The sequence below is a fragment of the Tursiops truncatus genome, chromosome 1 (genome assembly GCF_011762595.2).
Source record: "Tursiops truncatus isolate mTurTru1 chromosome 1, mTurTru1.mat.Y, whole genome shotgun sequence".
Taxonomy (NCBI): Eukaryota; Metazoa; Chordata; class Mammalia; order Artiodactyla; family Delphinidae; genus Tursiops; species Tursiops truncatus.
This window is the reverse complement of record NC_047034.1, coordinates 68,786,546-68,811,761: the sequence shown is the minus strand read 5'-3', so window position 1 is coordinate 68,811,761 and position 25,216 is coordinate 68,786,546. Positions and strand designations below refer to the sequence as shown.

Genomic DNA, 25,216 nt, shown 5'->3' with positions numbered 1-25,216 from the left:
ACCATCTCAGCCGCACTCTCTAACTCCGCTCCTCCACCGCCTCCGCCACCTACTGCACCACCGACGCTTGGTGTTGACGCGTTACCGTAGTAACCAAGAGCCCGCGTTCTCCGGCCCGGGCCCCGCCCCCTCCCGGCCCCGGCCCCGGCCCCGCCCCTCCGCTCTGATCCGCTCCGGCTGGTAGACGCGGCGCGCTGTGGCTTTAGAAACACGAACCCCACCCTCTGACCGTTCCCGCCGGCGCTCGAGCGGGAGCTTTGGCTCTGAAAAACTGTCCCGCCCTGGCGCGCCCCGCTCTTCACTTAGCTTTGGCTGAACTCTTGGGTCAGGACCCAAACCGTCAAGGTCCTAGCATTGGCCCAGGGGGTCTGACTTGCTGGCAGCCACTCCAGGAGCCAGGCCCAGGGTCAAGGTTTTTCCCCTACACCCCATCTAGGTTACCATGGTAACCGTTGCCCCAGTGCTTGTGAGGGGCCAAGCCAAACGCTGATGAGAATTTAGTCTGCAGAGAAGCAATCAGGATCAGACGAAACAAGTTTCACAGCAGCAGAGAGTCTGGTTAGACCAAAGAAAGAACTTCCAGCCGTGAGGATGTGTATGTAGTTTCAGGAGCATTTCCTTAAAATGTGGGCCTCAGACCTCCAGCTCTGAATCGCCTGGGAGAGTTTATTAAAAATGAAATGTAGACCCTACTAGAGTATCTGAATCGAAATCTATGGACCTGGCTTTAGGGAACCTGCCTTTTAATGCTTCCCAGTTTGTATGTACTGTTCTGGAAAGCCTTTTAGGAGTTTTATGATTTTCCCAATTTGGTTTGGCACCTATACCTCCCAACCTGCAGGGACAAGATTGGACTTACCCCACAGCTGTGCCTGCTCCGGGCCTCACAAAGCCTTCCCACAAGACCGAGTCCTTTTGTGTTTTTCTCCAGTGCTGATAAACTGAACTCTTAGACCAAAAAGAAGTGGTGACTTCGGTTCTGAGCTACTTTCCCACGCCCAAACCTCTCTCCACAGCCCACCTTTCTGGGGCTTACTCCAACCTGACTTTTGTGTTGTAAAGCCAGTCACTGCCTCCTCGGACATACTCAGGGCTGAAGGATCGGCCGCAGAGCTAGGGTGGTTGAGGGCTGTTTACAAGCTCCAGGGGAGTGGGGGAAGGGAGACCAGGTCACCTCCAGTTGTTTTTAAAAGGGCTTAACTCCGGCAAGCTTCACATTCCTTCCCTGGATTTTCCAGCCTTATCTCCTTTGGGATCCTCAGAAGGACAAGTTAGGGGGTGGGGCGGGCAGAAAGTGTTGGAGGTGGGATCAGAGGGAGGGAGAAGCCAGGGTAGCTACCATACAGGTGCTGGCACGATCCTCCCGGCTTGAGAGTGAGGGAAGGGCTTTTCTGTTCCTGGCACCGTTCTTTCCCCAGCCTCTTCGTAGCAACCCAGAGAGGAGGGAAGATGAAGTAACCAGTCCCCTGTGGATTGGATGCTTCCCCTATGTTTTCCACCCAGTTCTCACAGCCACATCTCTATGGGGTAGTTATTATCCCCATCACCAAAGAAAAAACTGAGACCAAGAGAGATAACTGTCCAAACTCAAAAGTTAGTGTTCTTTTCTCAACTCAGGCTGCTTCTCTGAAGGAAAGGTGTGAGGTTGAGGCAGAAAGGAGGGGGATGACCAAATGCAGAGTAAGGGAATTGCTTCCCAGGCTTTTGTTTGAATTTACCTCAAAGCTATCAGTGCTTAAACTTCAGGTCTCCCATTTGCCTGAGCCCCTTGAGAAAGTAAGTTGAGGGAATTCCCTGGTGGTCCAGTGGTTAGGACTCCGCGCTTCTATTACACAGGGCACAGGTTTGATTCCTGGTCAGGGAACTAAAATCCTGCATGCTGCGCGGCACGGCCAAAAAAAAAGTAAGCTGAATTAAGCATACATTTTACATTTACATACATTGAATGAAACAGGTTTGTGTGGTTCTCCACCACTTACACAGATAGTTAAGTTACTGCCAGCTGTCCAGGTGGAGGAACGGCTGCCTGGAACACTCCTTCCACCAAGCCACTATGCCACCTCACCTGATGTCAGGACAGGAGGGACTGGCCATAATCTCCATGGGAATATGTGCTACGCTGCTCACGCCAAGAGTATTTGCAAAATGGAGGAAAAACAAGGTTTGAAATGAACAAAGCCAGAAGTCCCTCTGTGAAAAGATTCTAAGCCTCTGTTATGTAAAACTGTAAGTGAGTATTCTGTTCTTATCAAGACCTGGTCAAACTGAAGTTCTCTCTGGCCTGGAAGAGACCCAGTGATGCAACATATGTAATTATAAACACAATATGCATCTCATCAGAGAAAAAAAGCTGCCTTCAAAGGACCTAAACTCATTGACTACTTCTGTTTTTCCAACAGTGATAGGTTTTCTTTTCGACTTCTAGATAATTTTAAACACACATGCTTACTTGGATTTTTCTAGGTATAATGAGATGGTCTTTCCATTTGAAAACTCTTCAAGCCTTGTGTATTCGTTTTCTACCACTGCTGCAGCAACTTACTACAAACTTAGTGGTTTAAAACAACATAAAGTTATTATCTTACAATTCTGGAGTTCAACAAGGGTCTTACTGGGTAAAAACCAGGTGTCGGCAGGGTTGCATTCCTTGCTAAGGCTCTAGGCTGAATCCTTTATCTAGAGTTTCTAGAGGCCACTCATGTTCCTTGGTTTATGACCCCCTTCCTCCATCTTTAAAGCCAGTAACATTGTGGGATTTCCCTGGTGGTCCAGTGGTTAAGACTCCACTCTCCCAATGCAGGGGGCCTGAGTTACATCCTGATCAGGGATATAGATCTCCCATGCTGCAACGAAGATCCCGCTCGCAGCAACGAAGATCCCACATGCCGCAACTAAAACCCGGTGCAGCTAAATAAATAAATTAATTTAAAAATTAAAAAAAAAAAGCCAGTAACACTGCATCTCTCTGAGCACTCCACCCTAGTCGCATCTCGTTCTGGGAAAGGTTCCCTGAGTTTTAGACTTGTGATTAGGTTGGGTCCACCTGGATAATCCAAGGTAATCCCCCCATCTCAGGGTCCCTAATCTAACCATATCTGCAGAGTCCCTTTTGCCTGTAGGTAAATATTCACAGTTCTGGGATTTAAGAGGTGGACATTCGCAGGAGGGGAGGTGGTGCACTGTTGTGCCTCCCACACCTTGCTACATAACAGTGATATTTTAATGATCTATAATATATTCTCAAAAAGTTGAAACAACTTACATATGCCTTTCTAAACTGCTTTCTGGAAAGTGTCTTTAAAAATTAAATAATACAGGGCTTCTCTGGTGGCACAATGGTAGAGAGTCCGCCTGCCGATGCAGGGGACGCGGGTTCGTGCCCCGGTCCGGGAAGATCCCACATGCTGCGGAGCGGCTAGGCCTGTGAATCATGGCCGCTGAGCCTGTGCGTCCGGAGCCTGTGCTCCGCAACGGGAGAGGCCACAACAGTGAGAGGCCTGCATACAGAAAAAAAAAAAAAAAAACTTTAAATAATACAGACTTCCCTGGTGGCGCAGTGGTTAAGAATCCACCTGCCAATGCAGGGGACACGGGTTTGAGCCCTGGTCCAGGAAGATCCCACATGCTGCAGAGCAACTAAGCCTGTGCGCCACAACTACTGAGCCCGTGAGCCACAACTACTGAAGCCTGAGCACCTAGAGCCCACAAGCCACAACTACGGAAGCCCGCACATATAGAGCCCGTGCTCTGCAACAAGAGAAGACACCGCAATGAGAAGCCTGCGCTCTGCAACGAAGAGTAGACCCCGCTCGCCACAACCAGAGAAAACTTGCATGCAGCAACAAAGACCCAACGCAGCCAGAAAGAAAGAAAGAGTACATTTTCTTCTTTTGTCAACTTTACAAGTATGTATTAAAGGATGGAAAATTTACTGAAAAATTAATGGGTTTATTCCACACAGCAAAGGAAACCATCAACAAAAGGAAAAGGCAACCTACCAAATGGGAGAAAATATTTGCAAATCATATATCTGATAAGGGTAAATATTCAAAGTGTGTAAAGAACTCATACAACTCAACAGCCAAAAAAAAATTGAAAAATGGGTAGAGGATCTGAATAGAGATTTTTCCAGAGAAGACATACATACAGCCAACAGGTACATGAAAAGATGCTCAATGTCACTAATCATCAGGAAAATGCAAATCAAAACCACAATGAGCTACCACCTCATAACTGTTAGAATGGCTATTATCAAAAAGACAGGAAATAGCAAGTGTTAGCGAGGATGTGGAGAGAGGGGAATCCCTGTGCACTGTTGGTAGGAATGTAAACTGGTGCAGTCTCTGTGGAAAACAGTATGAAGGTTCCTCAAAAAAATTAAAAATAGAACTACCATATGATCCAGCAATTTCACTTCTGGGTATTTATTCAAAAGAAACAAAAATACTACTCAAAAAGATATATGCACCCCATATTCACTGCAGCAATAGCCAAGACATGGAAGGAATCTAAATGTCCATCAATGGATAAAGGAAATGTGGCGTATATATACAGTGGAATATTATTTAGTCATGAAAAAGACTGAAATCTTTCTATTTGCAACAATATGGATGGCTCTTGAGGGCATTATGCTAAGTAAAATAAGTCAAATAGAGAAAGAGAAATACTGTGTGGTATCACTTATATGTGAAATCTAAAAAAAGACACATAGGTTCAGAGAACAGACTGGTGATTGCCAGAGGCAGGGCAGGGGGTCAAAAAGTACAAACTTCTAGTTATAAAATAAATAAGTCCCAGGACTTCCAGGGCAGTCCGGTGGTTAAGACTCCGTGCTTCCACTGCAGGGGGTGCAGGTTCAATCCCTCGATGGGGAACTAAGATGCCATATGCCATGCAGCATGGCCAAAATATTAAAAAAATAAATTAATTAAATTAAATTTAAAAGTCCTGGGGATATAATGTACAGCATGGTAACTGTAGTTAGTAATATTGTATTGTATATTTGAAAGTTGCTAAGAGAGTAGATCTTAAAAGTTTTCATCATAAGAAAAAAATGTGTGGTGATAAATTATTGTGGTGATCATTTCACAATATATACAAATATTGAATCATTGTATTGTACACCTGAAACTAATACAATGTTATATGTCAATTATATTTCAATAAAAGATATTAATGGGTTTATGAAACACAAATAATAAAAATGAACCATGAATCAGTAGAAATTGTTTTGAAATTGAGAAGCAAATTGAAACAAAAATTTTCAGATTACCAGAAAAGGTAATTCAATAAGAGGAATAGACAAATTCTGAACAGAATAAACAAGCACTTGGATTGTTTAATAATCCAACTAACAAGGGGAAGAAAATTGTATGAACATATTGGGGAAATATTAACTTTCTTGTTGATTTGATATAAAAGATTGACACTGATGGAGATTGCATAAAACACATTAGTACACTAAAATGAGGACTTATGACAATCGGGTAAATGAGCGTCATCAACTCAAAGAACACTTAAGATTAATTACGGAAGGACTTCCCTGGTGGTCCAGTGGGTAAGACTCTGTACTCCCAATGCAGGGGGCCCAGTTTCGATCCCTGGTCAGGCAACTAGATCCCACGTGCAAGCCGCAGCTAAGAGTCCACACGGCACAACAAAGCTCCCGTGTGCCGCAACTAAGACCCGGCACAGTCTAAATTAAAAAAAAAAAAAAAAGATTAATTACTGGACAATCTCCTGAAATTCTACAGCTCATGTAAGAGAGAAATTTCAGAGATTTTTCCCAAATGTGACAACAATCAAAAAATTGATACAACAAGAAGCTGTGAAATGAAACATTCTAATCTATCGATAATAAAAGTGTTGATCAAAATCATGCCAGAGGAAAAAAACTGAATTATTATTCTGTTCTCCATATAAAGTAATATTACAAAATCTTTATCATGTGAAGAGACAAAGAATAAGCTGCCCAAAAAAAAGGTAAGGGCGAAAACTATTTTAGACTTGTTTCAGGCAGTGAATTCATACGAATCTTATGTCACTCTTCCAGATGTTATGATGTTTATAGTATTTGCCAGATTTTTATTTTTTAAATTTTTTTGCCACACCGCACGGCACGTGGGATCTTAGTTTCCCAACCAGGGATGGAACCCGTGCCCCCTGCAGTGGAAGCACGGAGTCTTAACCACTGGACCGCTAGGGAAATCCCTACCAGATTTTCTTTTTTAATGTATAATTTGTTGTGACATTATTCTAGTTCAATGTTTACTCCTGTCATTAATTTTGTTTTGTTTTTCTTAAAAGGAGCTTCCAAAATTGTATAAGCTTCAGGTCTCACAAAACCCAGTTCCACCTCTGAGAAGTGAGGAGGCAACCTTTCCCGTCTCAGCGATTGGCTCAATTGCCCAGCCGTGTCCGGTGGGTGTGGGCGGATTGCCCTCGCTCTCACCTCCCGACCTCAGCCACGCTCAGCCTTCTCCTCCCCTCACCAGCCTGTTCCACCTTCTCCCCTCTGCCCTTCCTCTTCTTCCTGTCTCTTCTATTCGCTGTGCACCTTTGGGGGCTTCCTCCTTCTAGCCCAGTCCTTAAGTTCTCATTTCACTCTCCTCCTGTGCTCTGTCCCATTTTCAGCATTCTCATTGCCTAGCAAGCTGAGGGATGAGAACAACGGGTGGCGGGGGAGGGAGGTTTAAGAGGCTGGCTGCTGCCGCCTGAGGAAGAGGACAGGTCCAGATTATCCGCCTAACCCTAACTCCACCTCTGGCTGCCTGACGCTTCCTACCAGATCGCCACTCCCAGAGAAGTCTCAGAGTAAACCCAGGATTGCTGGCCAGGAGCCAGGAGCCCAGATCCCGCAGAGTTGCTGGGTGCCTCGGAGCTGGGAGCAGAGCCCAGGGGCTGGGCTGGGTCCCGCAGGTTCTCCTCACCCTACCGGGCCTTGGGGCGCTGGGTCAGGCAGGCCTCACCCTGCCGTTCTCCTGAGATGCTCCCCACATTGGCTGAGGCAGGAGGGATAGGAATTTTGACTCTGTGTTGAACAAGCACGTTTAAATGGGAGGAGCCTGGGAGACGGGACCCAGAGGAGCCATTTGGTTAAAATGAAAACTCTGGCCTCTCACTAGAGCATGTCTCCTAAGAGCATGAGAAAGGAGACTGATTCCCTTTCTCTCCCTCTCTCTCTCTCTCTCTCTCTCTCTCCCTCTCTCTCTGATATGCATTTAGGAACAGGGATCAGAGTTGTGGAGTCTGGATGTGGCATGCAGGGAGCCGGGCCCCACATGGACAAAGGGCAAAAAGATGGGGCTTCCACATTCCCATAGAAGAATTTGTGTTGAGTGCATGGAGGTGTGGGTTAGTGGTGGTCTACTGCTCTCCTGTTTTCTCTGAACTCCTTTGCCGTATATACACATCCTGGCAGTTCTCCAGGATACAGGCCCCAGCTCCTTCCTCTGGACCCACCTCCTTGGGCAGCTTCTACTCCCATCTTAGTGGTGACACCTGCCCATGATGGGAACTCTAGGATGCCCATCAGGTCTCAGTAAATCATCATTTCCTAGGCTGTTCAGAGCCCCCAATTCTATCTAAGGCAGCCTGGAAGGTGCTCTCCCATGACTTGTGCTCCTGGGGCAGCGCAGTGAAGAAGGAAAGTAGTGACTGATTTTGGAGTCCAACAGACTTGGACCCCTGTCACCATTACTTATAGCTGAGAGACCTTAGGTGAACTGCATAACCACCTGGGCCTTGTTTCCTCATCTGCGCAGTGGGTAATAGCCCAAAAGAGAGGCTCTGGGAAGAGCAGACCAGGCTGGAAAATCAGTTTGCATAGTGCCTGGTGATCTTCTTCCCTTTTCCTTCCCACAGAGCAGGGAGATACTGGGGGCGGGTGGGAAGAATGTCTTTTGTCCTCAGTGTCGTATAAACGACCAGGAGTCAGACTGTAAATCCTCTAAGTTGCAAAGGATGCCTGAGAGACCGTTTCACAGCCCCCTTCTTCCTGGAATACTTGAACTATCAAAATTGCCTCAAGTCTCTCTAAAACACAGTATGGCTTAAAACATAAATAAATACTTAAATGCATGAATTATTTTCCTCCAGGAATTTGCTGCCTTCCTGCTTTCTTCCAAACTCTCTCTCTCTTTCCCATTCTTCAAAACTGTAGAGCCTTCCTGCTACAACCTGAGAGACTGGGCAAGGGACAGGGATGGAGAAGAGAGTTTGAGGAACAAGAAGAAATTTGGGGCCAAGGAGAAAGATAGTGAGCACGAGGGAAAGAGTTGGGGTGGAGCGGAGCTGGGGGAGGAAGATGGTTAGGGTGGGAGTGGAAGTGGAAGCCGTGACAGAGACAGCCCCCTGCTGGTCATACAACCCCATTTCCTCAACATCCCCACCTGGCCACATTCCCACTGGGCAGATAACCCTCAGACCAAGGAGAAAGTCGTCAACAAATCTGCAGCCTCCCCTACTTCTTCTTCAAAATCTCATCACCCTTCTGCCCGCCCCAGGTCCTTGGGCCAGTGTCGCCCTGGTGCCCTGCACACGTCTCCACACACCTGGCACCAGCTTCCCCTCCTATGTGACCAGCACGGCCCTGGACTGGGTGGCGGATGCTGAGATAAGACCAAGGAGGGGAAAACCACCCAAGCCAGGAAGTTACACAGCCTGGTTCCCCCGGCAACCCAGCCACAGTCGCCAAACAGTACAGCGTGGGGCGGGGGCGGGCGGGGGGGGGGGGGGGGGACAACTCCCGTTCAAGGCGTAGCCAGGGCTGGCTCAGACCTCAGTTTTCTTGTTGGAGAAACTTCTCTCTCCAAATCCCCTAGGGCAGTGTTGCCGCCTAAGAATTATGGGGGAAGCCAGTTTGAAATGCAAATTCAAGACACCACCCCCATCACCTCCACCACAGATTCCCGGCCTAATAGGTCTAATAGGACTAACTAGAATCTGCATTTCTAACCAGTACCCCAGGGGATTCCAATGCTCACAGTCTTAGAGGGTAGCTGGGTTGGGGGAAAATACAGGATGGGGCCTACAGTCAGCCCATCCCCAGGGATGCCTGACATGGGTATTTTCAACACCCGGCGACTGACCAGGAGTCCAGAGACCTGAATTCTAGTACATGCAGAACCAATTCAAAACCATGAACTTGGGCTGAGCGCCTCTGGGCCTGCTACTAATGTTCTGAGAACTATGCGCCATTTAAAGGCACATAAGGTGTGCTTTCTACTCTCAAGATCCCTGGGACCCTGGCCCATCACTTTCAGTCTCTCGGTTTCAGTTTGTCTCTTCTCCCCAAAGGGTATAAAAATATTCAAGCCTTCCCAAGAGGTGACAAGTCTCCCTGGAATTAATAGATATGCAAGTGTCTTGAAAATACAACTCTCAGATACTCTCCTGGGGGCTGTGGTAGTCTTTATGGCTAGAAGGAAATGGTAGGCTGTCAGAAGGCTCCAAAAAGTCAGGGGACCTTGGGTTTCCCTGGTGGCGCAGTGGTTGAGAGTCCGCCTGCCGATGCAGGGGACGTGGGTTCGTGCCCTGGTCCGGGAAGATTCCACATGCCACGGAGCGGCTGGGCCCGTGAGCCATGGCCGCTGAGCCTGCGCGTCCGGAGCCTGTGCTCCGCAACGGGAGAGGCCACAACAGTGAGAGGCCCACGTACTGCAAAAAACAAAAAAGTCAGGGGACCTTCAGGACAGAAACCCCAAGGTGCAAGATCAGGGGCTGAGTTTCTTAGTTCCTTCCTGTGGCTGCCAGATCTTCATTTGCCTTGGAGGGGTGGCAGCTGCAGAGCTGAACTTCCTGCACCTCTTCCTAAGCCAGACCTCTCCCTTCCTCACTGTGGCCCTGGCCTCCACCTACAGAAAAACCACAGTTCATGCTGGCTGCAGGCCGAACCCTTCCCCAGGGTCAGCCACCAAGCCAGGGAGCTCCACGATGGGGTGAGCAATTAGCTTGGACTTCTTCTGCCACAAGTTTTAAGTCCCAGTTCAGCCACCTGCTAGGTAGGTTCTGCAAGTTACTTTTGCTCTCTTAGCCTCAGTTTCCTCATCTGTAAAATAGGAGAGAATAACATTCTGTGGTGGTGGTCAAGCCCCTTCTCCTGGATTTCCCATCCTAGCCACAGACACCATTTGCTTAGTGGCTGAATCCAGAAGCCCGTCTTTCTGGATCCCTCGCCCCCTTCTTCAACTCTGCACGGTCAGAGTACTAAACAATTTTGAAATCCAGTCTCTTCTTTCCATCCCCACTGGTCCTCCTTCCCCAGGCCACTCTTGCCTCTGCTGTGACTGCTGCAGTAACCTCCTGGAGTTGGCCTGCCTCACTCACTAGTCTTCTCCAACCCTAGGCCATTCTCTACCCTGCAGCCTCAGGAAGTCGGCTAAGTTAAAACCCAACTCTCATCTCCTCATCCCCCTGCTTAAAATCCTTCAATGTCTTCCCCTGCCCTTAATGAAAGGTCCAAAATTATTCATGGACATTGAAGGCCCTCTGAGGATGTGCATTTCTCAGCACCCACCCCTCCGGCCTCTAAACATACCCATTCTACTGTCCAGCCCTGTACATTCCCACCTCCAGCCCACACCCATGCTGCAGCTCAGCGGAGACCGGAGACCGCTGTCCTCTTCAACACTACTGGCCTCTCCTTTATGCTTCTAATTATCCTTAAATCCTCAGTTCAGACCTTCCAGAAATCTTCACTGATGCCTCTCCCCGTGAGGCTGGGTTAAGTCCCCTCCTCTGGGTTCTCACCTAGACTTCCCTTAGCACGCCACAAATCACATTATAATTGCCTGTCTGCTCTTCTAGTTCCTCCCAGGAGGGCACAAACTGTACTTGTTTTGTTGACTTCTGTATCCTCCAACACCCAGTAGATGCCTCGCCCTGAATAGGTGCTCAATAAATATTTTTTGAAATAATGGAAGAACATATACAGGTCAAGCTCTCAGCAGAGTGACTAACAGAAAAATGGTAGTGAATCATCATCATCACCGTGATGGTTCAGCCCCACACCGAGCTACATTTCTCTCATGCAAACACAACTCAAAATTCAGGCCCTGCCCACAGCGGGGTGAAATGGTGTGACAGCCCCAGTGTTTGGGGAGATGCTTGTATGACCCACTCCCCACCTACCCTCCCCCCGTGATGTTGATCTGTCCCCACCCCATCCCTGGTTCTCACCCTGACTCAGGCTTCTTTGACCACCCCCACTCCAGGCAGCAAAGGAACAGCCCCTTCATGCCCCCCCACTCCACCCCCCCACCCCCACCCCCCGCACTGAAACTTGACCTCTGACCACAGAGCCAGTGACTACTCCTTCTTCCGGAGGAGCAATCCCACCCCCACCAACCAGCAGCCCCACTCCCCCCAGCAGATCAGGGGAGAGGATCCCCGAGACACATAGCCTCAGCTCACCATGACATCACCACCGACCTCCACCCCAGAAATGACCCAGGGCTGCGGGAGGCTGGCAAGTGATCCTCCCAAAGAGCCCTACTTGCTTTTCTCCAAAGGCCCATATCACCGGCTTTCTGAATTATCATGGCTCCTATCCATGTTTTACCTCCCCTACAGGACGAGGGACTTTTGGAGCAAAGAGATCATGTATTAATAGTCTTCATAGGCCCCATAAGGCCTGGCATAGGGTAGAACCCCAATAATTGTTGAAGGAATGAATACATGAATGAAAAAATGGGTGTGTATATGAGCGTTCCCAGGCAGAATTGCTCATTTTCCACTTTAAGATGAGACTTGTCCTATTATTGAAGACCTTCCTCCTGACCCTTAAGAGAATCCAGAGGCTAATAACACCTCAGGGTCAAGAGGATCATTTTTCCTTGTTTAACCTAAATTTCTCTAGGTGCAACTTCCGTGCCTTTTCTTTTAATCTACCTCCCTAGCCACTGGCACTAAAACTCATTTCTTCACAAGGAGACGGTTACTAATTTACCTTTAGCCTTCTCTTCAACAAATTGAATCCCAGGCCCTCTATTGCTCCCTCCCTGGGGCCCTACTGTCCAGCCCTTTCCCTGTTCCACTGGTCCTTGGGCCTTTTGCCAAGCTCTCAAAGGCCTCTCTGGGCTGCACAGGCAGGAATGGGCATATTGTTCTCCAGGGAGCCATGGACAAACACTCAGACGCTTACCCTCTGCCTACACACACCTGACACACACCTCTCTGCACCCCCAGTCCCCAGTCCTTGGTAAACACATACTCACAGGCAGCCTCCACACAAGGTCAGTTTCATCTCCTCCCACCCGCACCGCCGAGCCCTGGCCCTGTGAATTCTCGCACACCTGGACGCACACTCAGTGCACATGAACAGACCGCACAGAACTATACTTTTCCCCTACAGGTCAGCCACACTGTGAACCCCTCCTCCTCCTCCCCCTCCCCTCCCCTCCCCCCTCTTCCTCCTCCCCCTCCCCCTCCTCTTCCTCCTGCCTGCCTTCCTTCTCCAGCTCTCCTTCCCGTCAGCCACCATGGGCCAAGCCTACTTTCCCTTTACCTCCACAGTGATCTTCCACTGCAAGGCTGAAGGCAAGGAGTAAATGAACCAATGCTGGCTCCTACCCCTTCCTCCTGCCCTCTTCCCACTTTTTTTCTGCCAAATCCTCAAGCACCTTCCACTTGCCCAGAGCACACAAACCACCCTCCATCCCCTTCCCCACCTCCACTCCTCTGGCTATAGGGAGAACCCGCTTCTCAGCTTTTTACCTTTGAGAAATGAACAATGAGGAAGCACTGGAAACTGACAGGAAATGAGGAAGCATTGGAAACTGAAATGGAAACTGGTTTCATTTCAGATCCGACGACAGGCTGGGTCACTGGGACCCTGGGCTGGCCGGACACCAGGCCAGGGGATTCGGGAGCATGAGGGCAGTGTGATATTCACGCATTCATTCGTTCATTCAACAAATATTTATCCAGCGCCTACAACACGCCAGGCACTACTGTGCATCAACAAAACCAGCACAAACCTGCCCTTACGGAGTGTACATCCTGTGGGTGGAGACAGAAGATAAATAAGTAAACTACATTAGTATCATGTAGTGATAGGAGAAAGGAGGGAAGGAGGATGGGGTGCAGGCTGAGAGTGGAGTGTGCAATTTTAAACACGGCGGCCAGGGAAGGCAGTATGTTTGAACTGGAAGGTGACATTTGAACAAAGACCTGAAGGAGAGAAAGTAGCCACGGTGACACCTGGAAGGGGAGATTGTTCGGGGCAGCAGGAACCGTCCTGCAGGCGCAGGGTGTTAGGGAACACCAGTGTGGAAAGCCACGGGGAATGAGTTGCTAGGAGATGGCAGGAAAAGGGGTTGCCACTCAGAGAAGCTTTTCCCCCTATTCCCAGGGCTGGGACCCATTCTGGGCTCCAGGGCCTGAAGGAGTGCCAGGAGAGATGAGAGGGGCCAAATTAGGGATGAAACTGTGATTTCACACGGAACAAAACGCTGTAAAGCAAACAGAAAACAAAACAAAATGTTGAGGAGTCAGTGGAGGCCATTTCCAGAAGGAAGGCGCTGAACCTGGAGCGAAGTGGATTAAGGGGAGACGTGGAGGGGCCTCCCAGAGCTTGCCGGTGGGTGGTGGATCCAGCCAGGAGGGAGGTGAGCCCCGTGGCTGAGCACCTCTCAAATCCAGTCCGGCTGGAGCAGCATAGGCTCAGCCAGCTCCCAGCCAGGATGACCTGGGTTCAAAACCCCTCTGCCCACTAAATCCTTATGTGGCTTTGGGTGAGTTTCTTGTCCTGGGACCCAGTACGCTCATTTGGGAACGAAATGAGGGAAATAATACAGTCATATCCACCTTGTGGACTAACATGGGAATCTGCTGGGAGAAGACAGTGGTCCTCAGTCTTGGCTCTGTGGTGTGCCGGTCCCAGAAAGTCGTGAGGCCTGTGGTCCATAATTCATAGCTATAGTTAAATCAGAGAAGGGTGCAAATGGTTTGGTTTTTTTAGTTCAAATATCAATGAATTCAATGTTGCGTCTGCAATGACATCACTCTTCCTCACTGGCATTCCACGGAGGCTTCCTGAATGGGAGATAACGGGGTGGAGTGACAGCTAATCCCCGGGGAATTTGCAAATAGGCTGTACCCTATCTTATCTGTGCCACAGCCCAAGGGAGTACAGCAGGCAAGCAAACACCATCTCGCCCATGGCTGGGGCTCGGATAAGGCGGAGAGCCCCTGAGCTGAGGCTAATGTACAGCAGTGGCATGGGGCCTGGCACACAGTAGGTGCTTCTTGGCAGCGGGAACCACAGTGGGGTGGGCGAAGGGAGAATGGAAGCTCTCTTGTTATCCACCACTGCACAATTTGTCACCCTCAGGCACAACGTTGTGCCTTTCCCATCCTTGGGAAATAGAGACACACGGAAGTGGACATGGGGAGAGGGACAGTGGAGGCCAGGTTGGCTGATGCGGGTGGGAGCTGAAGTGGGGGACTGGCCCAGAGCCTCTAGGGAGACACAGGGTCTGATGGGAAGGCCGTGGGGTTGGAACTACATTCATGCCTGGGTCAGGGCTGGGAGCTCAGGACAACCTGACCCCAAAATTGATTATTGTGGTCCAGGGCCACCCGTCCAGAAGGAATGCTGCTAGGTTCTCACCAGCAAGCAGCTCACAAGTGCCTGGGATGATCAACAAGGCTTCCTGCCTCCAGCCACCACCACCAGCTCCTTCCCGGACTGGTCTGGCCACCAGAGGTCACCTTGCATCAAGCCTGCCTGAGGGCCTCCCACCCAGACACCTGCCAGGACTCAGGGCTGTGTGGACGGCGGCCCCACCTTCCTGCAGTGGCTGAGAACTGTTCTGGCTGTGGGAAGGGCCCAGCCAGGAGCACCTGGGTAGGTGACGGCCCCCCCTCCCTGTGAAGCCTGCCCACGTATGCTGTCATCATGGCTTCTAGCCCGAGGGCAGCTGGAAGGGCCTGTCCCATCTCAACCCCACCCCTAAACCAAGTGAGAAAAAGAATGGGAAGGAAATCTGCGATGGGGAGATGTTTGTAACCTTTTATTTCAAAGCCCTCTTCCCTGGAGCCAGTCACCGCCCTTCCCCCACATTCCTCCCTTCCCAACAGTGGACTCAGTGGCCCCAGACACAGCCAGAGTCCATCCAAAAAAAGACAGAGATTCTTTATTTAAACCAGCAAACTCAGATTCTTCAAGCCCCAGCCCATGGTGGGCAGCCTTCCCTCCCCAGTCCCCTCACCCCCACCCGTTAGCCACAGAGAGGGGAATGGAAAATGAGAAGCCTGAAGGCCTCTGCCAGGGCAGGCTGCCTCAGAAGTGTGGTGAGCGTAGTCCAGCTGGGGCTGAGGGGGCAGCCGCCACAGACCCCTCCCTATAAATTAAGTCCCTGCAGCCACAGCTGTGGGCGAGGCGTACTTGTGGGGAGAAGGCCATTAGGCAGCATCCCTGACTCCCAGCCAAGGAATGGATTAGGGCACAGGGCTCAGGCGAAGAGAGGCCAGAGAGAAAGAGAAGAGGTATGGTGGGGAGAGGGGGTGATGCCCCCCTAATTTTGGTCCCGTGGAAAAGAGGCCAGTTGGTCCAGTTTTGGTGGATTTAGAGAAGGGAATGTATTAGTAAGCACAGTGGGGAGGCCATCGTCAGGCACCCCCAGAGGAGACAGGCCAGGCCCCCACCCTGGCAGAGGGGAGCGTGAGAGCTCCAGGGGCTCTCAGGGAATGTCACTGCTAAAATATATATATACATATATATATATATATACACATATATATATATATATATATTAACCATTCACGGCAGGCAGGGGCAGGGCTGTGGGTGGGATCAGAGGATCTGGCGTGGCATCCCGTAGCCGGTCATGCCTGCCTGAGATGCCCCGCGGTTGGTCCCCATCTGTAACCCAATCACATTCTTGCCCTCCTGCAGCTGGTTGTCGGAGAAGTTCCGAGGGTTCTCCTTGGATTTCCTGGGTGGAAAGGGAGCGTTGGTTAGGAGGAGGGTGGAGGCTGCCCCAGTAAATGTCCTCCATGGACACAGCACAGGCTTTCTTTGGCTTAAGTACTGGTGCCAGCTCTGCCCTGGAGAGCCTTGAGCTCTCTGAAGCCACCCGGTCATCTCTCAAAAGGGACTGTCCCTTGCCACCCCGGGAGACTCATGAGGATTCAGTGAGACGAGGAATGTGAAAGTGCTTTGTAAAGGGCATTTCCTAGGGGCAGGAGTGGGAAGGATCACCGCGCCGGCCCGGGGCCTGGGCTGCCCCAGCAGTACTCACTTGGGAAACCAGTTGGGATCTCCAGAGAAGAGCCCATTGTTCTGGGCTACCGCCAGCCCACCCAGGTTCATCAGTGTCCGCTGCACACAGGCCATGTTCTTTCCTGGGAAGGGGGAGGGGGTGTGTTGGCCTCAGTGGGTCTGGGGTCCTGCATGCCAGGCTTCCACCTCTATCACTAAGTCAGCAGGCCCAGCTTCCTAATTCTTTTACTCTTGGTCTCCCGACCCTTCTCCAACCCAACCCCCAATATGGCCAACTCCTCCATAAACACACACACACACACACACACACACAGACACACACACACACACCCACTCTTTGTCCTCAGGTATCAGAAACCTGCCCCTTCTCCCTGGTGGACATGGCCCAGCCCAGCCTCTGGTCTTCTGGATGACGGTGCCCTGGCCCTGACCCACCTTCCCAGAGGTCCACAGTCTGGAAGATGTCAGTGGTGTTGATGCCGTAGCGCTCGGCTGCTTGCAGGAACTGGGAGATCTGCTCCATCTGCTTGAAGGCCATGGTGGAGGCCTGGATCTTCCTCACCGGGGCCTGCCCCTCGGGGTACAGCCCGTTAATGAGCTCACACAGCACCTGGGTGAGGACAGTAGGTGTGCAGAAGTGAGGCCCTGCCTACCACAGATCAGAATGTACCATGCTCGGCGCTAGAGACAGTGAACCGCAGAGGGGCCTCTCCTACCTGAAGACAGCTCTGACTCTACCTGGAGTGAGCACAGGCTCCTTCCTGCCCAGCCCCCTGCCTCTGAGCCCAGAGTGTAAACCGTGCTATTCCAGGATTACCAACTACAGCACACCTCCCCCAGCTCTTCCCTTAGAGTTCCTCTTCCTTCTGTCACACACGGCTTCCACTGCAGGGAGGCACGTTCACCCTCCCACTTCCCTCGGCGGGAGGGAGGAAAGCAGGGGGCCTCTGCACGATGAAGATATCCCGGCTCAAGAAGAGCTGGGAGGGGGCTGCCCTCCATTCTTCAGCTGAGACAATCCCCGGTCCCTCAGACCCAGCCCTGCTCTCCTGGCACTTCTGGTCAGCGGCGCCCAGCTCTCACCGTGCCATCCTTGAGCCAGTTCTGGAAGTTCTCGCGCCCAGGCTGGGGCCGGCCCACATCCTTGCGGCACTGGGTGGTGATCCACTGGATCAGGATCTGCTCCAGGTCTGCATCATATTGTTTCTCAATCTTCTGCTGCACCTCCCGGCTCAGGCCGTAGGAAGGTCCCCTGTTGGCCATTCCAAAGGGCGGTGGTGTCTGGGGGAACTGGGGAGAGGACACATCCAGGCCTGTGGTCAGCACTCTGCAGCCTGTGGGGTGGGGGATTCTGACACACACCATATCCCCAGGGTGGGCCCCGGAGGTGAGGAGGTGAGAACAGCCACCAAATGAGGGAAGTCTCACCTTAACCCCTGGACATGGGCTAGGCTCTCAGTGCTCAGAACTCTAGGAGGTGTTAAGGCACCTCTGGGTTCTTCCACCCCTGTGACAGGTAGCCTGTCTACTCTACTGAGGCTTCCCATTAGATTTCATTTGAATGGTTCCACTGCTACAATGAAGTATAAAACCCACTGGAATAGAAAATAGGGTAAATGAGGCCGGGATTGGGGGTTCAGCCCCTCATTTGGGGTGGTCAGCTTTAGCAAAGGCAAACTGGTCATTCTAACCCCAACCCTGCCTTTTCCAGTTCTGGGCAAGAGAATGATTTGGAAAGAATATGGAGTGGCTGGAGAAACCTATGTCAGGAGCTAGGGGACTGGACAGATCTACCCTTAATTAGCCACTGGGTTTTAATTGAACACCCACTATTTGTGCTGGGGATTGTGGAAGACACAGAAGTCCTTGGTCCTAAAGTTGCCCACAGTGCCAACAGAGAGACAAAGTGAGCACCTATGAAAGGGCAAGAGTTGTACATGATGAATATTAAACTACACAGTCAGACCACGTGTTATAGGAATTGAGAGAGGAGTATTGGCAGAAGCAGCCTGGAGGGCTTCCTGGAAGAGGTAGGTCTGAGTAGGTCCTTAACAGATTTCACCAGGCAAAGGGGCTTCCCATGAGAAAAGAGGTAATACCTAATTCTACTTTCCTTTCTAGAAGCAGTGGTAGGCAGAATAATGGCCCCCCAAAGGTGTCTATGTTCTAATTCCCAGAACCTGGGAATGTTACCTGATATGGCAAAAGAGATTTTGCAGATACGATTGAATTATAGATCTTGAGATAGGGAGAGTACCCTGGGTCTCCAGGGGGGCCCAATGTACTCACTACAAGGGTCCTTATGAGTGAAAGAGGAAGGCAGATGAGTCAGAGTGGGAGAAGTGAGAAGGAAGCCAAGGTTGGAGTGATGCAGGGTCATGAACCAAGCAATGCAGATGGCCTCCAGAAGCTGGGAAAGGTAAGGAATGGAATCTCCCCTAAGTCCCCTGGAAGGAATGTAAGCCCTGCCAACACCTTGATTTTAGCCAGTGAAACCTAGCTCTGCAAGATATTACATGTGTGTGGCTTTAAGTCACTCAGTTTGTGATAATTTGTCACAGCAGGAATAGGGCACTAATCCAGGAGCCTTGGGTGGCATTTTTAGGGAAACCCGGGAAGAGAGGGAGGGATGGGGAAATACACAGCGGGGTTTCTTTAACTTAGTTGGAAGACCTCAGGAAGAACTGGGTGGTTTCCTGACCACTGGCCTGGGTTGACAGCACCTCGCAGTGGGCAGTCTGTCCCCACCTGCCACCTCCCTGCCTAGGTCCCACACCCAGAGCCCTGTCCTAGGAATGCTACCCATGCCGAGGGGGAGCCAGGACCCCATTTCCTGCCCCCATCCCCTCCCCATGGGCTCTTCTTTCTGCTCTGAGATAGAGCTGGCTGACTGTACATAAAAGGGGATGCCCCAGGCCAGGCACCTCTGTGCAAGGGGAGGGAGGAGAAACACTGCCTCTCCCTACCTCTGGCCCCAGGCCAGGTCAGACTTAAGGGACGGAGTCACTCTGGCTCCCTGGGTCCCCCGCACAGCAGTTTGAGCCACCCCAACCCCCCCCTCCCTGGGCCTCGGGGCAGGCCACAGGGACAGCAGCTGCCTCAAACGTCCTCCCACCTCTCAGCCCCAGCAGAGGTGGGGTTCGGGCCAGTCCCCTCCCCCCCCACTGCAACATGGCTGCTCCTTCCGACTGCAGCCTATTGGGCTGCACATTTCCGGCAGCGATCCTCCCCATAATCAGTTATTTTTAAACCTCATTAAGACGACCCAGCCCCACTTCACCCAGCCCGGAAGCCGGGCCAGATAAATGTCAGTCTGGGCCTTGACCCACACCACGAGCCAGCACACACTCAGCAGGGACAGGGCAGGCCGGCCGAGTGGAGGGAGGGAGACAAGATTCTCTCCCCTCAGCCCAGCCCCAGCTGCCCAGCCGAGAGCCACTCGGTCTCCGTAAGCCTGTGACCCCTGACGCACAGGGCCACGGCTGGGAGGCTCAGAAGCAAGGAGAGGGGGGCCAGAGACTGCTGCCACCAGTAAGCCCCCTTTTCCCAGCCCAGTGTTCAGACCTCACTTCTGGGAGCAGCTCCACTGTGGTCACCTGGGCCTCAGGGCTGTGTCTCCATGGAGCCAAGTGGCCTGAGGCCCAGGGATCACTACGTCCCAGGGAAAGAAAGGACAGGAGAATGATTAACCCAGACACCAGGGTTAGGAGGGGAGCGCAGGACCGAAGAGTGACCCCTCCAGTGTCACTTACGGTATGGACGGACAGGACAGACTCGGCCTCCCAGACCCACCTCTGGGTCTCCCTCCTAAACTCTGGTGCCTGGGCACATCTGGCAAGGTCACAGACTCCAGCTGCAGTGTCTCGGCTCCACTCTGGAGCCATTGCCCTAGATCCCGAGGTGCCAGAGCCGTAAAGCAGAGCTCTGGGAGGAGGCAGGCCAGACGGGCCCAGCCTGCCCACGGCTTCTCTCCCCACCCCCACGAGCAGGCACACGCTGAGGGGCTGCGGCCGCTGGAGCTGGAGTGGCCCACGCTAGTGACACTCAGGGGACCTACCCTGGCTCTCCCTTAAAGGAGGGAAGGTAGCCAGTTGCCTACTGCAGTGGGGAAAGGCTGTGTGGGAGATGCCCAGAGCTGGGGGTCCGAAGGGAAAACAACAGCTGCACAGCTTGGGGGGTGGATTGGCAGTGAGTAACCTAAACTCCAGAGCTGCCTACAGCGGTGGGAACAGCCCTCACTCCCACCCACAAGGTTACAACAGTTGGGAAAGGGGGAGGGGCCACAAAAGGCACTCCAGCCCTCAGCCCCACCCAGACCCTGGGCTGGAAGCTGACCTCACCCCACCGCCGACGCCAAAGAAAAAGCGGACATGGGGTGGGAGTAGGATTCCAGGGCTCCTGGCTGGGGTGTTGAACTGGAAAGACAAAGGGACTCTCCATTCATTGTGCAGAGAGGACACAGGGGAACCTCCCAATCCAGAATTGGCATTAAGACTATTTTGAAAAGGCGAAACAGGGATACTTGCCCCCAAAGTGAAGAGCCACAGGGAGCGGGGGTGATGGGAGACCTATGATTGAAGGGCCACCTTGGGGCAGCCGCCTTGGTATCAAGAGTCAGCGAGCAGAAGAGAAAGCTGAAGCTATGCAAACAGGAAGCCACAAGGCTTGCGCAGGAGGAGGGGTATGGTGGGGGCCGTTGCCATGGCTTCTGTGTACCAAACACAGGAATGGGGCAGGGTGGGGGCACCAGGCAGAAACATCCACTCGGCGCAGGAGTGGCGGGGAGGCTCCGAGTGGGGGCGGAGCGGGGGCGGGGCGAGGGCGGGGAGCAGAAGTGGGATCCTTGGGAAAGGGGCCGCTTCACAGGTACAGACAGGTGCAAGGGATTCCTCAAGGAAGCAGCTGTGGAGGGTACGGAGGGCGTGTGGAGAAGAGAAATTACAAGTTTGGGGATAGAGAAGTAGATTTAAGGAAATAGTTCAGGAGTAGAAGAAATATCCTGGGAACAGAAGGTACATTCTGAGCTAGAGAGCCCCATAACTGAAAATCCTGGGTGGGAGAAGGGATGGGGGTGGGGGAGAAGGGATGTGGGGTGGGGGAGAATGGATGGGGGTGGGGGAGAGGGGATGGGGGTGGGGAGAAGGGATTAGAGGCCAATCCCCGGAGAGCAAAAGAGGGACCCGGGCTGTGGAGTGGGGGGGGTGGGGTGGGGGGAGAACTGCACTTGGACAAAGACTTATTTGTTGATTCTGGAAGGGGAGGGCCCTGCCGGCCCCACCCTACCTTGGCCTCCTCGGCAGTCTTCCCTGTAGACTAGGAAGGAGAAACTGGGAGTGGGGTTAAAGACGGGGAGCTGTCCCTCCGTCGGGTGCTCTGGGGTCAGAAAACTAGGAGAGCCACAGGCCTCCTCCTACACCGGATCCCCACACCAGTCCATGCTCACTTCTACCCCACTTCTTTCTGCTCACAGATACCAAGGTGCCCCAGAACTTCACAGATAGCGGCTCCAGGAGACTCCAGGAGGCCTGCAGAGGGAGGGGGGTGGGGGAGGGAGGTGGCAGTCCATTTCCGGTCCTGCCGCCCCCCCCCCCGCCACACCCTGGGCCGTTACTGGGATGAATCACCCACCGCCCGCCGCTGGGGTGACGCAGTGGTCTGGGCAGCCCGCCCGACCGCCCGCCCGCGGCCACCACCGACTTTCCCAGCAGCAGGGGGCAAGGGGTGGGGGCATCGGCTCCCGTAGGGGCTGGAGGCCTGGAAAGCATCCATCCTCCCTCAACACCACCTCCTACAGACAGGGCATGATGGGGCGCAGTCAGGGCTGCAGCCTCCCAGATGTTTCAGGTCGGGGGGACTCTCCTGGAGGCGATTGGAGCTTCAACTCCCCTCCCGAACCCGGGAAGGCGAGGCCATGCGGGACCCGCGCACGGAGCCCCCTCGCCCCAACCCGCGACGCCGAATCCCCAGAAAAACGAGCTGCAGGAGAATAAACAGAAAGGTCGGCTTCGGGGACGCAGAGGGCAGGCAGCACCCACACGTGCTCCTGGAACTAGGAAGTGAAGTGTCGCTTCGGAAGCCCCGGCGGCGCCGAGCTGGCCAGGGTGGGCGCCGGGACCCTGTACGCTCCATCACTGGGGGCCAGCCAGCTAATCCCTGACGCCCCTCTTTCCCCACCCCAGCGAAGACCCGGGGCTGGAGCCGGCGGGCGGGACGCAGTCCCCGAGTCCCTGATCCGGACGGACGGCCCCGTCTATGCACTAGCAACAGCGGCTGACCTCATTGCTCAACAATGCGGGGTCAGAGCCTGGGGACAGACCTGACAGCCCGGGGAGGGGCAAAGCAGTCAACGGACCCTTGCCTGCCAGCCCTTGATCACCAAGCTCACTGGAGCAAGTCGCAAGCTCTGGCTTCTAGCTTTCTAGAGACCCCTCCCTCCAGCTCACCGTTCACGCGGACCGAAGAGTTGCGCACTCCAGGCGGGGTCTGCAGCGCGAGTGAAGCGCCGGGGCCGGGCCCGGCCGGAGGTTTTCAGCCTGCTCCCGCCTCGGACGGGGCGGACCAGGGGCGGGGCAAGGGCCGAGAGGGTTTAAAGGCGCCGCAGTCCAGAAGCTGAGGGCAGTGCTTAAAAGAGAGGGGCGGTGGAGAAGAACCTGAGTTAAAGGACCTGGAGGCAGTAGCCTCCACTCTTGAGAACCTATACCCCTACCCCAGAGCCCTTAAACTTGTGCCCCAGTGGGAAACTTTCTGCCTAGGTTAGCTCAAGACTGTGGGCGTTTTTATATGGGAAGAAACCTCTTGGTTTAAAAAGGGTGGTTAAGTAAATGGAGGTACAGGAAGACGCTCACTGCCCCCACTCCACACACACACACACACAACCGTCTAGGGTGAGGCAGGACTGGGGCTAGCAGGCCAGGACAGCTCCTGGTCTTGGTGGTCTTGCTCCCCACCTTCTTCAAGCCCCAGACTAGCAGTGAGGTGATTCCGTGCCCAGGGCCCAAGAGGCATGAACAGCGTTGAGACCCAGGGTTCAGACTTGACTTCTTTTTTTTTAAACAATTTTATTTTTTTATTTTATAATTTATTTATTTATTTGGGGGCTGTGTTAAGTCTTTGTTGTGGTGTGTGGGCTTCTCATTGTGGTGGCTTCTCTTGTTGTGGAGCACAGGCTCTAGGTGTGTGGGCTTCAGTAGTTGTGGCACATGAGCTCAGTAGTTGTCGTTCGCGGGCTCTAGAGCGCAGGCTCAGTAGTTGTGGTGCACGGGCTTAGTTGCTCCACGGCATGTGGGATCTTCCCGGACCAGGGCTCGAACCCATATCCCCTGTATTGGCAGGCGGATTCTTAACCACTGTGCCACCAGGGAAGTCCCCAGACTTGACTTCTTTCCCCTTCATTTCCTCCTCCATGACCTGGCACCTCTTCTTAATCCTGGAGGGATTAAAAGAACCCTCAGTGGAGGAAGAGGCTAGCAGTTCTTCTGTCTCTGAGGGTGGAGGAGAGCCTCGTTTGGGGGTTAAAGGAGGGCTCCCTCCTCCCTGTTTTCAGGCTTCAGTTGAGCAGTCCCTCTGGGGTGGAGTCTCTGCTTACATCCATCAGTGGAGTTCTTCACAGATGATAGAAGACCCAGTTGAGCCTGGTTTTCAAGCGCATCACCAACCAGTGCCGGACTTCCCTGGGGGTGCAGTGGTTAAGAATCCGCCTGCCAATGCAGGGGACACGGGTTTGGTCACTGGTCTGGGAAGATCCCACATGCTGCAGAGCAACTAAGCCCATGCGCCACAATTACTCAGACTGCACTCTAGAGCCCGCGAGCCACAACTACTGAGCCCGCGTGCCACAACTACTGAAGCCCGTGCGCCTAGAGCCCGTGCTCCACAACAAGAGAAGCCACTGCAGTGAGAAGCCTGCGCACCACAACAAAGAGTAGCCCCCACTCCACACAACTAGAGAAAGCCCGCGCGCAGCAACGAAGACCCAATGCAGCCAAAAATAAAATAAATTTTAAAAATAATAATTAAAAAAAAAAACCAGTGCCTTCCCACTTTTCCATTCTCTCTTGCCCGATCCTCCCTACCCCTATATTCCAGTGATTCCCTGGTAGGCCAAGGAATCCTCCGTGCCTTTACACAGGCTGTTCCTCTGCCTGGGATGCGTTTCCTCCCTTGACTGACTTCTCACCTGCTCTATCCACCACCAACTTTGTGACTTTTGGGCAACTTACTAAAGCACTGTGCACCTCAGTTCCCTAGTCTATAAAATAGAGCTAATAGTACTACCTACCTCAGAGTGGTAGAGAATTAAATGATACATGTAAAGAGCTTACAGCAGTGCCTGGCACATAGTGAGTGCTCAGCTGTGGCTGTCATCATTGTTCTCACTTCCTGTGATGATGCCTGCAATCGTCCCAATTTATCCCAGCGCAAGCTGTAAGCATTCACTGTTTGCTGACTCCTTCCTTCATGCTGCCTTAATAACCAACACATAGTTTATCACAGAACTTATCACATAGTACTGTAACTTTTTTTTTTTTCTTTTTTTTTTTTTTTTGCGGTACGCGGGCCTCTCACTGTTGTGGCCTCTCCCGTTGCGGAGCACAGGCTCTGGACGCGCAGGCTCAGCGGCCATGGCTCACGGGCCCAGCCGCTCCACGGCATCTTCCCGGACCGGGGCACGAACCCATGTCCCCTGCATCGGCAGGCGGACTCTCAAACACTGCGCCACCAGGGAAGCCCTGTAACTATTTCTTTACTTGCCTGCTTCACCGACCAGAAAGAACTCCCCAAGAGCAGACATGTCTTGTGAAATTTGTAGTTCCTCTGCATCTAGCTCAATGGCTGGTCTCAGTAGGCATTCAATAGCTGACCTCAGTAGGCACTCAGTAAATACTTTTTGAATGGATATTGAACGTACATCCATTCATTCAGGAAGAGTACCCTCAGGAAGAATACCCTCCTTTTTTTTTTTTTTTTTTTGCGGTACGCGGGCCTCTCACT

The 25,216-nt window shown here is 52.4% G+C and overlaps 2 protein-coding genes across 13 annotated transcripts in view; both read right to left on the bottom strand.

Moving 5' to 3' along the window:
- The window catches only part of CFAP45 (cilia and flagella associated protein 45), a 43,338-nt gene extending 28,469 nt beyond the window's left edge, over nt 1–14,869 (bottom strand). For 4 of the 11 annotated variants that reach the window (XM_033856622.2, XM_033856652.2, XM_033856594.2 and 1 more), the window contains exon 1: nt 12,715–14,869. In XM_033856622.2, the coding sequence (XP_033712513.1) occupies nt 12,715–12,798 (84 nt within the window). In that variant the 5' untranslated portion in view covers nt 12,799–14,869. Of the gene's footprint in view, nt 1–2; nt 98–859; nt 1,758–12,215; nt 12,242–12,714 lie in introns of those variants that run through there. The other 7 variants (XM_073805665.1, XM_033856659.2, XM_073805679.1 and 4 more) reach the window with 7 other exon arrangements.
- A 130-nt stretch (nt 14,870–14,999) lies between these two features.
- Nucleotides 15,000–22,792, bottom strand: TAGLN2 (transgelin 2). 2 transcript variants are annotated; one of them, XM_033856682.2, is made up of 5 exons: nt 22,669–22,792; nt 17,309–17,515; nt 16,661–16,835; nt 16,245–16,347; nt 15,000–15,938 (listed from the first exon to the last, which is right to left on the bottom strand). In XM_033856682.2, the coding sequence occupies exons 2-5, from the start codon at nt 17,486–17,488 to the stop codon at nt 15,797–15,799; spliced, it is 600 nt and encodes a 199-aa protein (XP_033712573.1). In that variant the 5' UTR covers nt 17,489–17,515; nt 22,669–22,792; the 3' UTR covers nt 15,000–15,796. The 2 variants fall into 2 exon arrangements, with proteins under 2 accessions (XP_033712573.1, XP_033712576.1); XM_033856685.2 differs by lacking the exon at nt 22,669–22,792 and adding an exon at nt 21,669–21,687.
- Nucleotides 22,793–25,216: the final 2,424 nt, after the last annotated feature.